We start from the raw sequence: 13,611 nt of genomic DNA, 5'->3' as shown, positions 1-13,611 counted from the left end.
ACTTCTTCAAAGTCCAAAAACAGTACGGAGCAGCAACGAGAGGGTTCCCAGGAAAATCTGATTTCCCTTTTGTCTGTGCTTCACCTTTTATATCCAACAAATTACACCCCTGAACTTTTAAAACAGATCTATTGGCCTACTACAATTGTAAATATCCTACGACTTCTGCTCCAATTGGGCCTTGATGCAATGCCATTGAATAGTTTCTGCTGTTTCTGCCACGTTTTTGGGGACTAACCAGGGACCAAACCAGTAACTTGTGCCCAGTTCCTCTATTCTGCTCTACTACATGTGTTTTCCAACACCAGTTGCAATCAACCCTGGGTTATATCCCTTCACCATTGCATGGTGCCATTCATTCTTCACAGGTCACACCCATCAAGTCAAAGTGAAAAGTAACTGGTCCAACTCCATGTCCAAGCCCATGGTATCTGTGGAGGAATACAGTCATCACACTTGTCAAACCCTCCCCACACAAGTCCAATGACTGCATGTTTGCAGACATACAACACAGATGAGACTCAGGAGAGTGAATTAGAGATAATGGTAATGGGAGGGTGTTGCACTTTTCTGCTTCTCTTCTCTCCACTCACTTCTTTACCTTCTCACGCTTTCCAATTGTTTAAACAAGTCTCTATATTTTATTCTCTCTGTATCCTGCACAAAAGATGACCGTGTACTGTATATAAAACATTCCGGCATATAAATCCACGTATCTCCACACTCAGATCCTGTCACCCTTCCCCAGTCCGCTGATGTTTTCAACTAACCTAAATACTACAACAGCATAATACAATTGCTGAAATTCAGTTATGACTTGTGATTTTGGAAAGCCACCCCAGGATTTCAGTGGCCCCATCTGGCCACTCCTATAAAACATTTCTGGGGGTGCCACTGCTTTTGCCTGTTAATGCCTGCACTGCAGTGAAGAAAACTATGACAACAATAATGTTTAATGTAACTGGCCCCAATGTAACTGTTCCCCCCCCAAAGATAGTATACTAACTTTAAGCACAGAAGTGTAGGCTGATATACAAATCGTCACAAGCAGAACAGAAATTTTCTTTCAAAGGACATGTTTTAACTGTGTGTCACAGGGTATGAATGCATTGATGTAGGCTAAAACGTGTTGTACATTGATGGATGCAAGGACAACAATTGTATTGTCCCTACAATGGCCTTTTGCAAAATTGAATAGATTTAAATGTAATGTTTTGGGTCAAGTTAACTCTACATTTAATCCAAACTGAATAAAAGTTACATGAGAAAATAATATTATGTTTTTTTATGAATAAAAAGGGAAGAGTTGCTCAATGATTGCCTCGATGCACTTCATTAAAGTTCTTCATTAAGCTGTTTTTGGATTTTTAAGAAGTTGAATTTGGACATAGAATATGATCAGAACAGAAAAGTATCCACAACAGTGTCAGTTGTGTGTCTATGTAAACTGCAAAGGTAGCTCACATGACCTCAACTTGCTCACTATGATTGCCTCAATGCACTTCATTAAAACGTACAACAGAGCTGAAAGCAGTAATTTAGGTGGGGGGAGGGAGGGTTGGGGAGGGTTTCTTGCACGGGTGTGATTGTCTTTATCAACTGATACCGTCTGGCACTTTTGGCCTTGTTGGAGTTGGACCAGTTACTTTTCACTTTGACTTGATGGGTGTGACCTGTGAAGAATGAATGGCACCATGCAATGGTGAAGGGCTATAACCCAGGGTTGATTGCAACTGGTGTTGGAAAACACATGTAGTAGGGCAGAATAGAGGAACTGGGCACAAGTTACTGGTTTGGTCCCTGGTTAGTCCCCAAAAACGTGGCAGAAACAGCAGAAACTATTCAATGGCATTGCATCAAGGCCCAATTGGAGCAGAAGTCGTAGGATATTTACAATTGTAGTAGGCCAATAGATCTGTTTTAAAAGTTCAGGGGTGTAATTTGTTGGATATAAAAGGTGAAGCACAGACAAAAGGGAAATCAGATTTTCCTGGGAACCCTCTCGTTGCTGCTCCGTACTGTTTTTGGACTTTGAAGAAGTTGAATTTGGAATATGATCAGAACTTTGAAAAAGTATCCACAACAGTGCCTCTGTCAGTTGTGTGTCTATGTAAACTGCAAAGGTATCCCACATGACCCTTAACTTTCTTACTATGATTGCCTCAATGCACTTCATTAAGACGTACAACAGAACTGAAAGCGTAATTTAGGTGGGGGGAGGGAGGGTTGGGGCGTGTAGTGTTACTTGCACGGGTGTGATTGATACCGTCTGGCACTTTTGGCCTTGTTTGAACACACACTGGAGCCCCGTCTTGTAATGTTTCTAATATATATTAAAGAAACTTAATATATATTAAAGAAACTTGGGTTCATCAAAGATTTATTAACTAAGTAGCAACTAGCAAACGCGGTCAACATGTGCCTTCAGTTTGGTGTGTATGTCTTCTACTAAAGAACCTGCTGCCATGTCGTCAAGATTGTAGGCCTGCAGATCACAGGAACATTTTTGTTAAAGCTAGTCGTTGCTGCCCTCTGGTGTTCGCAAGTAATAACACCCCCAATAGTTTCACATTTTTCCCCCTCTCTCTCTTTTTCACTTGTGCCAGTATGCATAATACGGCCGATCAAACAAATGAGTAAATGGCTCGTTATACCGTTTGTGTTATATGGATACTCCGTAATTCCAAAATAAAACAAAACAACGGATACCACGCATTTCCTCATCATCTGGTTCTGACTTCCGAAATGGACAAATCGATATTACGAGCCTATTTTTCATCTTTTGCAGATACCAGCATAAAGGATATGGAATAATCAAACAAACGAGTAAATGGCTCGTAATACCATTTGTGTTATATGGTTATTCCGTTATTCCAAAATAAAACAAAACAACCAAAAACAAGCCGTTATACTTAAATGTGTGTTCGACTTACTAAAGTGACAAAACGATATTACGGCCCTATTTTGCGTTTTTCAACACGGGTTGCAAAATAGAAAAACCAATGGCCACAAGGTACACGGACCTACCACCGGTGTATTAGCATGGGTCAGATTTGGACAAAGTTGAAACAGCTTTACTTCAGTCATCTTTTCACATATCAAGATGAAACTTCGTACAACAGAGTAATGTAGTCTTGAGGCCTGTTAGGTTTGAAAAACCATTTGTCAAGAAGGCTGTATTCAACATCAATGGTTATGCAGTGTTTGATTCCCACTCACGCAGCTATGATGGCCTAGTTCATCCAATAATAAAAGTTTGCGTTTCTATCAAAATTTTGAGGATATGTACAGTCCACCTTTTATATCCAACAAATTACACCCCTGAACTTTTAAAACAGATCTATTGGCCTACTCCAATTGTAAATATCCTATGGCTTCTTCTCCAATTGGGCCTTGATACAATGCCATCTAATATTTTCTGCCCATTCTGCACAGTTTTTGGGGACTTTCAAAGTAAATAGTAACTGGTCCAACTCCATGTCCAAGCCCATGGTATCTGTGGAGGAATACAGTCATCACACTTGTCAAACCCTCCCCACACAAGTCCAATTACTTTATAACTTTTGTGTAGGCCAGTACTATAGCAGTTTGCAAACATAAAACACAGATGAGACTTCCGAGAGTGAATTAGAGATAATGGTAGTGGGAGGGTGTTGCACTTTTCTGCTTCTCTTTTTTTCCACTCCTATAAAACATTTCTGGGGAGCCACAGTTTTTGCCTGTAGAAACGATATGGAAACGATGAAGAAACGATGAAGAAAACGATATGACAACCATAATGTTTAATATAACTGGCCCCTCTAACAGTACAACTGGCCCCAGCTTGGCCCCCCATGGTCTAGAACCTCCCCTAGCTGCATTGCAAATCAAGACAAGAGCCTTTTCATAAGGCCCAGTGGCAGACTCATGCTGTCTGAGGCCGTCAAATTTCAGCACTCATGGAATGCCTCTTGTCCGATGAAAGTAGACCTACTTGGTTGGAACTAACTGTCCTCCAGATGTGGCAGGGTGGAGCACCTACTTCCCATACCAACCGAGCAAGTAGAACTCTATAAAGTCTGCAGGTAAGTCTACAGTTTGCACATGCAATGAACTTGCAAATCCTGGATTCAACATGCTTTTGAAACGTCTATCTTTGTCTAGTGTAATTCTTGTTTACTTACTGCAAGTTGCTCATATGATTTAGCATAGTTGTTCTGTTGATCACTAGTCTGATTTTTGGTCCGTTTATGTGTGACTCCATACTTTTACATTGTTTCAATGCAATTAAAAACCTGTTAAAGAACTTGCTAAATGAATTCAATGTCTGTTAAATGTCCGATGAAAGTAGACCTACTTGGTTAGAACTAACTGTTGTGTACACATTCATATTCAAATTATAAACAAACAAGAAAAATTGTATGTGGACAAAACCACCCTCCGAATTTCATTCCTTCTCATTTCCATAGCTATTGTGGTCTCAAACTAACATAACTACATATGTGTCCTACACATACATACCGAATTTTAAGTCAATTGGAGTCATGGTTCATAAGAAGATATTTGTATGTTTTTCAAAATTATCACCGTACATGGCGGACTGTATGGGTCACCAATGGCTGTTCTGTTTCCCATGAGAAATAAGGCATGTATTGCAAGTTTTAGACATTTTAGACTCATGGGGTGGAAATGCCATCAATTTGAAGATTGACAATTGGGGCGTGGCCTGTAGCGCCACCTATGGGCAATGGTGGGCCATTTGTGGTGTGGTAGTTACTCATGGCCTATACTTTCAATGTTTCAGAATTTGGAAAACTTTTTACCATTGCATACAAAATCGGAAATGCTTAACGCCAAGATCCACAAGGGCCTTCACTAAAGACCAAGGATGGGGGCTTGGTCAGCACACCCTTTTCAGAAAACCTTGGACGTCTGTGCGTCTCCCTAAGCTTGCGTGTGTGTCAGGGGCAAAGATGTATCTGTAAGAATTTGGAGTGTGCACGCTGTGGAGCAAGGGATACAGTTCATTGGAAGAAGCCCTAGCAATTACCCAAGCATGCATATTTTAAATATTCACCATAAATCTACTTTTCATCTTACATTCAACTATTTCTCAGATTGATGTACTAAACATAGTCAAGACTCTTTATATTAACTTGTGATTGAATCAGAGTATCCGTTTTTGACCGGCGGATGTGTAAAGCATTATTTTAGCGTTAGCAATAAATTAGATTTCCATTAATGTAATCATTTTTGGAGATATGAAGTTGCCTTTGCACATGGTAACATTTTGTAGTGTCTTTCTCGTGTGTGGAACAGATCAAGTCCCTAGGTCAATGTGGCACGTATTTATGGACACATGAAATATGTGCAACAGGTCTAACAAGTAAATGTTAATAATTTGGCAATTCTGAAATATATTCCTTATTTATTATCATCCTATAGAAAAACATGTATACTACACACGTAGGACCCAGAATCAAGTCAATCGGAGCTACGGTTCATGAGGAGATTTGTGTAGTTTTGGACAAATCATTATTGTACGCAAAATTGTATACAAAATGGCGTCCATTATAGGTTCTTGAGGCTTTTTTGTTCCTCATGAGAAATAAGGCATGTACTAAATTTAAGAATTTTGGGACTTATGGGCTGCAAATGGCATCACTTTGAAAATTGACAAATTGGGGCGTGGCCTGTAGCGCCAGCTATTGTCTCACTTGGACCATGTTTGGTATGGTAGTTACTAATGTGCTGCAGTTTCAACATGCCAAATTTCTCAACTTTTTACATTACTGGTCTAGGGGCCCATGGAACTAGAATAATAATACACCATAGGAACCCTAATAATAAAACTAACACATACAATAGGGAAGGGGCTGTGACGCGAAGAGATCAAGCCAAGAGGCAGATAATTACTTTTTCATTACCGTATTTTACGGAAAATACGCCGCGGCTTGTACTCCGATTTTACAGTTTTCTTGTGCGGTTTATATTTCGAAACGGCTTATAGTCCGGTTTTAGAACAAAAAAGTGGCTTCTCTCAAGAACTCTACTGACCGTGCAGCTAATTTTATGCTCAACACTTGAACGGGGGCTTATTACTTGAAAGAGGAATTACTGTTTTCTCAGTTACACTATCAGGGCTTGGAAATACAGTGACTTGCTAAAGTAGGCAAATGGCTAGTAGAACATAACATTTCATAATAATTTCAGTTAATCAAACAGCTGCAAACCCAGTGAAATGTTATAGGCTAGGCTAGCTAGCAAAATAACGCTAGCATCGCTAACCACACTAATTCAACTTTGGTAGTCTAACCGAGCTCTTTGTAAGTTCGTTTTATATATAATTGTATATGATAGTGTGGACAATAAGACATGGACGCGGTCTCTTTTCATAACTTGTATTTTACCACTGCTCTTCTTGACATCGCCATCCGAACAGCCCTCACCGATTTCACGTTATGCTTTCAAGCCTACGGCAACTCCCGAGGGACAAAACACCCTTGTCCGTCGTCACATTGAAAGGTCTGCTACAGTAGGCTATCCTCAGGATTTGCAAGCTAGCTAAACTTATAATATATATAAATAATTTTGTAGACATGCCAATGGATTCTGCCACTAAATGAGTGACTTGGATTTATTTCTGGACATACTATCCACAACCGAAGTGTGTTACACAATGCTGTAAGATCGCCTATACTCGTGCATTGCTCTTGCCCTGCGGCAAGCTGAAAAGCTACTAAGTTAAGGGCATTAGCTTAGTTAAATAAGCATTGTTTGGAGTTCTATTGTTGTGTTTGTTCTGTTTTGATATGTGTAATGCTATGGTCTATAGTTTAGATAATTTGAGTGTTCACCTTGATTGGGAATGTTGTCTAGTTAGATCGCTATCCAAGCTGTCCGCAGCCATAGCATGAACGTGCAAGTGATCATTTGTCAGTATGTGCGGCTTGTACACGATGCGGCTTATTTACCGTAAAATACGGTATTTATATCTCCATTGGGATATAAAGAGGACATATGCAGAATATAATATAATAATAATATACAGAAACTATAAGCAATAGTTTACTTTTTTATTTAATTAAAAGCAGACAATTCAATTTACACCAGGATACTGAGCCATGTTTTGTTAGCACAAAACTACAGACAACATAATCAACTCACTTTGTTGTGGAGACTATGTTCTCTGGTCAGTACTTGTTAGAAGCCACTGTGGTGCATCCGATTAAAATGCCTGAGATGATGTACAGATCCAAAGTTGCTATTTATTGTACAGTTGAGAGGAATTGTGTTGGTTATATTTGCTTTTGTGTGTGCGTGTGTTTGTGTGTGGTTCTGCAAATAAACAGAATACAACAGATACTTAGCAATCATACAATAATAGGCATCTCAAAATATAATGCTAGTGACTACCTCACATTAATAATATCAATATTCTCTCAAGCAATATTAATAACATTACTGCAGTGACACTACTTTCTACATTATTCACGTAGACATTCCAGCTGCTAAACAGCTCAGGTAAATATGTCACTAGTTGAATAACAACGATTACGTTAGCATTGATAAGGTAACCACGACACCGGCATCATAAAACACATTAACTACTTCAATACCGTGTCTCACAGACTCATAACAGCATAACTAGACATAACAAGAAGCATTATAAATACTTCCAGGTATCTGAACGCACACAATACAACACTCTCGCACTCTACACTATAAACCCAAATGTCCGCACCAAAAACTTATGTCCACTACTCCGCTATTCCCGCCACTGGGTACCGTCAACGCGAGCATCCCGAGACTGCACTCTGATTGGCTGTACAAGTGGAGCCATAAGGGGTGCATGCACTAACTGCATGACCCAGCAGCAGCGAAAGGGCTGTTCACGTGCACAGTCTAACAGTGCGTGTCCACTGCAGCGACGCGAATCGCTTGCCATCGCTCGCCTTCCCACAGTTCACCACACTCGGGGGTGTTTCAAACAGATTAATGTAAAATGTAGTTCTCTAAAGTCACTGTTGTAGTTGTCATGGCCAAGCATGCAGACTTGGGTTTACGTACTCGCAACATCGATCAAAATACAACTTGTATACAAAATACAAAACTGTTTAATAGACATAAACATTGACATGTGTAAAAAACGTTTTATTATATTACTCAAAGTCTGCTAATGTGTCAATACGATAGGGAGTTCCAGCCGGGCTAGCTAGCTACTGTAGTTACCACAGAACGAAGTTACGTAATGTGACTAGACTGAATTTGAAAGTACAAGCACCAACAACTTCGGCAACCTTGCGCCATGCATCGTTTTTTATTAACATCTCTGTACGAATACAGCTATGTATCGTACAGGACTGGGTAAGCAGCCACACAAACGATTACTTTCTCCTCCACCTTGAAACCTAGAAAGCTAGAAATGTTCACCATGGTTGCTACGTTACGAGAAACAAGAAAACACTCCGATTGGCCATCGCTAGCGAAAATCGCTCCTCATTTACATTTTACATTTACATTTAGTCATTTAGCAGACGCTCTTATCCAGAGCGATTTACAGTAAATACAGGGACATTCCCCCGAGGCAAGCAGGGTGAAGTGCCTTGCCCAAGGACACAACGTCAGTTGGCATGACCGGGAATCGAACTGGCAACCTTCGGATTACTAGCCCGATTCCCTCACCGCTCAGCCACCTGACTCCCACTCATTTGCATAAAGTTGAGAAAATCTCAACTCGGTCGCGTCGCTACCCACAATGCACAACGCAAGTGATTCGCCTGGCTCCATTGAAAATGAATGGAAAACATGTTGTCGCTCGCATCGCGTCGCTGTAGTGGACACGCACTGTAAGGGGGCAAAACCATCAGTCCTTTGCAACACACTTTTCCATGAAAATGTCTTGTAACACTAATTTCAGTTTTTGAAAATCAGTCCACAATTCTCAACTTCAAAGATGGTAGTCTGATCGCTGCCTCCTTCACTTCAGCTGATATGTCCACACCCAAACGTGCCCTAGAACAAAAACACTGTATTAAAGGTACAATATGTGATTTTTTTTATTTATTTTTTATCCCAGAAAAAAATATGTTTTCCCTTATAAACATGTTGTGTAAGCTAGTGCAGCCCTGGGCCATTCACACCAACAGCGGATCGATGCAGGGATCATGTGTTTTGTTGACTGGTTGAACATGTCCCAAAAACATTGCACACCCTTCAACGCTTGAATCCAACGCTCTGTGTCGCGCTGCTCCTTGCGCCCCTGTTGTGTGAATGCCCCATAACCAGTCGCGGAGCCAGAGGAGTGGCCGGAGTGGCACTGGACCCCCCTGATATCGGACTGGCCACCCCAAAATGTCATTCGCTATCCTTGGCAATTGGATGCTGATTGACATTTAATTTATCTTGTTAAAAGAAGTGTTTATTTTGACATCTGGCAGCGCATTTTTTAGGATATTTCCACAGTCACAAATCACTACGCCAGCGTCTGACACAGCGCCAGCGACGGAAGACAAGAGCATCATATTACAGTTATCGTTTTAAGGTTTAGCATTGGGGGTTGAGGCTTCCTGAACAAAATGTTATGAAAGTTGAGTTGCTGGGCCGCAGAGTCATAGAAAAAGATGCATATTGGCAATTTGGTTCCATAACAGATTCAAATAAGAGAAATGTCTCTGTTTTTGGTTAGTACTCAGCACTACCTTAGTAGCTAACAGTGTCGTGCTGTGGTGTAGTTGATTCAATTTATTTATTTTCATTTTCATTTGTATAGCACACTTTTAAAACCTAACTAGTAAGGGACCTAATTGTAATGACCTGACTAGGTCAGAAAGGAACAATGGACCAGGCATAAGATGAAGTTCCCGAATTCACGTTTATTAACCACATGGTACGTACAGGCTACTAGTAAGCCAAACAGCTGTTTGGCCCTAGTCCACGCTAAATAAAAGAAAGGTAGCCCACAAAACAATAGTGACCGTCTCTTGTGAAACCCAGACGTAACAGAAAAAACAGAAGAAAAGAACTTAACTTTGAATGCTCCATCCCCCCCGCCCAACCCCCTCCATGCCCCTTCGACAACCACCAGGACGCCCGCCATCCGAACGTTATAGGCATTCCCGTGATTAGCAGACAGCAGGTTGATTGGCATGTCGGACGCCGCAAACACTACTGGTAAACAACCAACTAACAGCTTAACATATAACACACGTCTTTCGGTGTGGGTCGCTACACTATTTTTGTACTTTAACTGCTAAGATTCCTTGATGAGATGCCTTATCAATCTATTAACGTTACAAAAGATTAACAGATTATATATTCATGAAAACAGAGTGACCAAAGTCTCTCCAGTTTGTGAGTACAGTACAGTTTGTGTAAGAAAGAAATGAGTTGCAATTCAGGTGTAGAGACACAGTCTATTCATAGTAAATGTAGAATTTGATTAAAGTAACCCTGCCAAGACAGCCAGTGGACCATACTAGGCCACACTGAAGAACTCAGGCTTAAGTGAATTTGAATTTCTATTTCTCATCAGCAATCATATGAATAATTTACACTGCTTAGACGCCAGGCTAAGGTTACACATTTTCAGTCTTGGTCTGTGGACCCCCTGAAGTAGCCCTGGCCACCCCTTGGCCACCCCATATATAAAAGTATGGTTCCGCCACTGCCCCTAACGCCTGGGACACACTGGCTGCGAAGCGCCCGGAAGTGCCACGACTGGCTACAAATGGCACAAGGCTGTTCACACTAGACGCACATTTTCGCACATAGCCCTACATGGAGTTGCATGACCCCCAGCACGTAGCCTATTTCACAAAGACTAGCCTAAGGCAAAAAAGACAAATGTTTCCACATTATGTTGGGATGCTGTTGCGATGGCTCTTGAAGCAGCAAGTTGTCTAAATGAAGCCTATGCAATGTTTATGTCAGCTTTCAATGTGAAAAAGGAAAGCTCAGAGAAGGTGAAAGGCTTGGTGACTGGCGCGGAGAAATGTGCGTCTAGTGTGAACAGCCTTGCGCCATTCGTAACCGATCGTGGTGCTTTGGGGCGCTTCGCAGCCAGTGTCTCACACACAGACACAGACAGCTCAGTGCCAATGGAATGTCAATTTTGAATTTCAAAAGTTTCGACCGGCTACTGCTTAAGCCCATTTTGTTCCAGCAATCCTGCTCCACCAGTCGCCTTCAGCAAGGTGGGCATTCCTCCTTTGCTTATATTATCAAAACATTTTCAATCAAACTTGAGCTGGAGGAAAATGCGGAAGTTCTGAGAAATTAGGGGGTGCTGTTTCTCATGTTAAAATGTATTTTAGAATGTTACCTATTGCAGCTTTAACTGTGCAATTGTAACCGAGTTTAATTGGTTGAACTCACTCCTCAGTACGAATACCGCCCACCCATGCCATAGAAGCATTTACGATAGGAAGTTCAGATCATTTTACTGACTAGGATCTTTGAAATGAACAAATAGTTCAGAATTTGACTGGGTCTTTGGATTTGTCTTTTGTCAATTATTTTTTTTTATACTGTTAACACGACCAGTTTGAGTGTCTTAAGACGTTTGACCAGAAAATACAGTGTTAACATGTAAATATTTCAACTTTTTGTCATATTTGCCGAAAGTAACTTCACGTCTTGATAGCAACCAATATATCTAAAGGTTTGACGGTAATATGAAATCATTCCGACATATGTGGGCGTCGCAATACTGTAATAAACACGACCAATCATTAAGGGGTACCCTGACTATTGATTGGACAGGCTACCTGTCTGTCTACCTACAACCTGCGCGCACTCTGCCCCTCCACTCAATGCTCGTTACTGTAGTTTTGTGGAAGTGGCTTTGAAGGGAGGAGGTGGGATATTTTGGTTTGAATCGTGTAAAGAAGAAGCTAAGGGAGTCAGGTGGCTGAGCGGTGAGGGAATCGGGCTAGTAATCCGAAGGTTGCCAGTTCGATTCCCGGTCATGCAAACTGACGTTGTGTCCTTGGGCAAGGCACTTCACCCTGCTTGCCTCGGGGGAATGTACCTGTATTTACTGTAAGTCGCTCTGGATAAGAGCGTCTGCTAAATGACTAAATGTAAATGTAAGGCCGAATCCCAATACTCTGTCTTACCCCTAGCCCTTAGGTCTCGAAACTGAGGGGTAAGGGCTACATAGCCCTATGAAATGAGACGCCACTTGGTTACGCTTACGTATATCGATGTCTCCAAAGCAACTGGTGCTATGCACTGATATCAAACGAAATTCGTTTGAAATGCTGCTAATGACTAAAATGACTAAATGTAATGGAGTTTAGTTAAAACTGTAGACATGCATGGAGTCCATTCAAGGCTAATCAGAGAAATGCGGGACTGATGTGCAAATCAGCAATGTAACGTTAGCGCATGGTTGCAAATACATATGTACGGGACTGTGTAGACCACAAAACAAGACTGTCAGACATGTCATTTCTGTCTCTACATGGTCGTCATCCCCCAATTCCCAACTCAACCTACCTTGTATGAATTGAGCTTAAGAAATACAGATGTATTGTAACAATATAACTGCAAGCAGCAATGAGGTGGCCAAGCAGTCATATGACCCAGAAAACATTTTAAACATCCTTAGAACAGGGTTCCGAGTCCCTATACCAAGTTTGGTGTGAATCCATCAAAGATTTGCTGAGCTACGACCCAACTTCCTGTTTGATGGCTTAACTGCACATTTTGATTGGCTGTAATGGGCAAACGGTTTCGAAAATCAAAACACAATGTGATGGGCTTTGTGAGGCTTGGTCTGAAGATAATCTCTGCCAAATTTGGTGAAGATTGGACAACATGTGTAGGAGGAGTAAAGAAAGAACTTTTTCAATTAATTCAAAATGGCGGCCGCATCAATTCGGCTATTATCACAAGTTATGATGTATCACACACGGGATGTCCCATCATATCATGAGACAAAGGAATCACTTAATAAAAGCAAACAAAGCAACAGTTATTGGCCAAAACACATTTTTGCTTCCTGCGGCCACGCCCAGTGATCACATGACACCAAATTAATTGGACATCCTCATACGACGGTTCCGAGTCAACATACCAAGTTTGGAGTTGATTTCTCAAAGATTTGCTGAGATATGACCCAACTTCCAGTTTGGTTGCTTTGTTGCCGAGTTTGATTGGCTGTAACGGACAAACAGTTTTTAAAATAAAAAATCTTTGGATAAATTCTGTGAGGGTTGCTCTGACGATGATGTGTTCCAATTCTGGGGAAGATTGAAGAAAAATTGTAGGAGGAGTAGGCTTTCAAAGGTTTTTGCTAAAACCGGAAATGGCGGAAAATCTATATTACCTGAAATTGACGTCATGGGGTGTGTTGAACTCGTCTCGATCCAGGGAATCCAACAGTACCTCATTTTTGAAAATCGGATATACGGTTCAAAAGTTACGTGTGTAAACACAAGTCCAACTTTGACCAGTTGGTGGCGCTAGAGTGCTCCAATGAGAGACATGAAACTTGGTGAATATAAAGAGGGGACTGTGCTTAATGAGTGTGCCAAAATTCACAACTTTTTACCATATGGTTCTAGGGGCTGCCATAGACTCCAATGGCAGAAGAAGTGTAATAATAACTAGAGAGGGTACAATTTC

At 41.1% G+C, this 13,611-nt stretch overlaps 1 protein-coding gene across 2 annotated transcripts in view; it reads right to left on the bottom strand.

The window, feature by feature from the left end:
* Positions 1-8,655: 8,655 nt before the first annotated feature.
* Positions 8,656-13,611, bottom strand: part of osgepl1 (O-sialoglycoprotein endopeptidase-like 1) — a 38,195-nt gene continuing 33,239 nt past the window's right edge. For both annotated transcript variants that reach the window (XM_067229374.1, XM_067229376.1), the window contains one exon: positions 8,656-8,994. In XM_067229374.1, the coding sequence (XP_067085475.1) occupies positions 8,910-8,994 (85 nt within the window). In that variant the 3' untranslated portion in view covers positions 8,656-8,909. The remainder of the gene's footprint in view (positions 8,995-13,611) is intronic.

This window comes from Osmerus mordax, chromosome 2, assembly GCF_038355195.1.
Source record: "Osmerus mordax isolate fOsmMor3 chromosome 2, fOsmMor3.pri, whole genome shotgun sequence".
Classification (NCBI taxonomy): domain Eukaryota; kingdom Metazoa; phylum Chordata; class Actinopteri; order Osmeriformes; family Osmeridae; genus Osmerus; species Osmerus mordax.
This window is presented reverse-complemented; position numbering and strand designations above follow the sequence as displayed.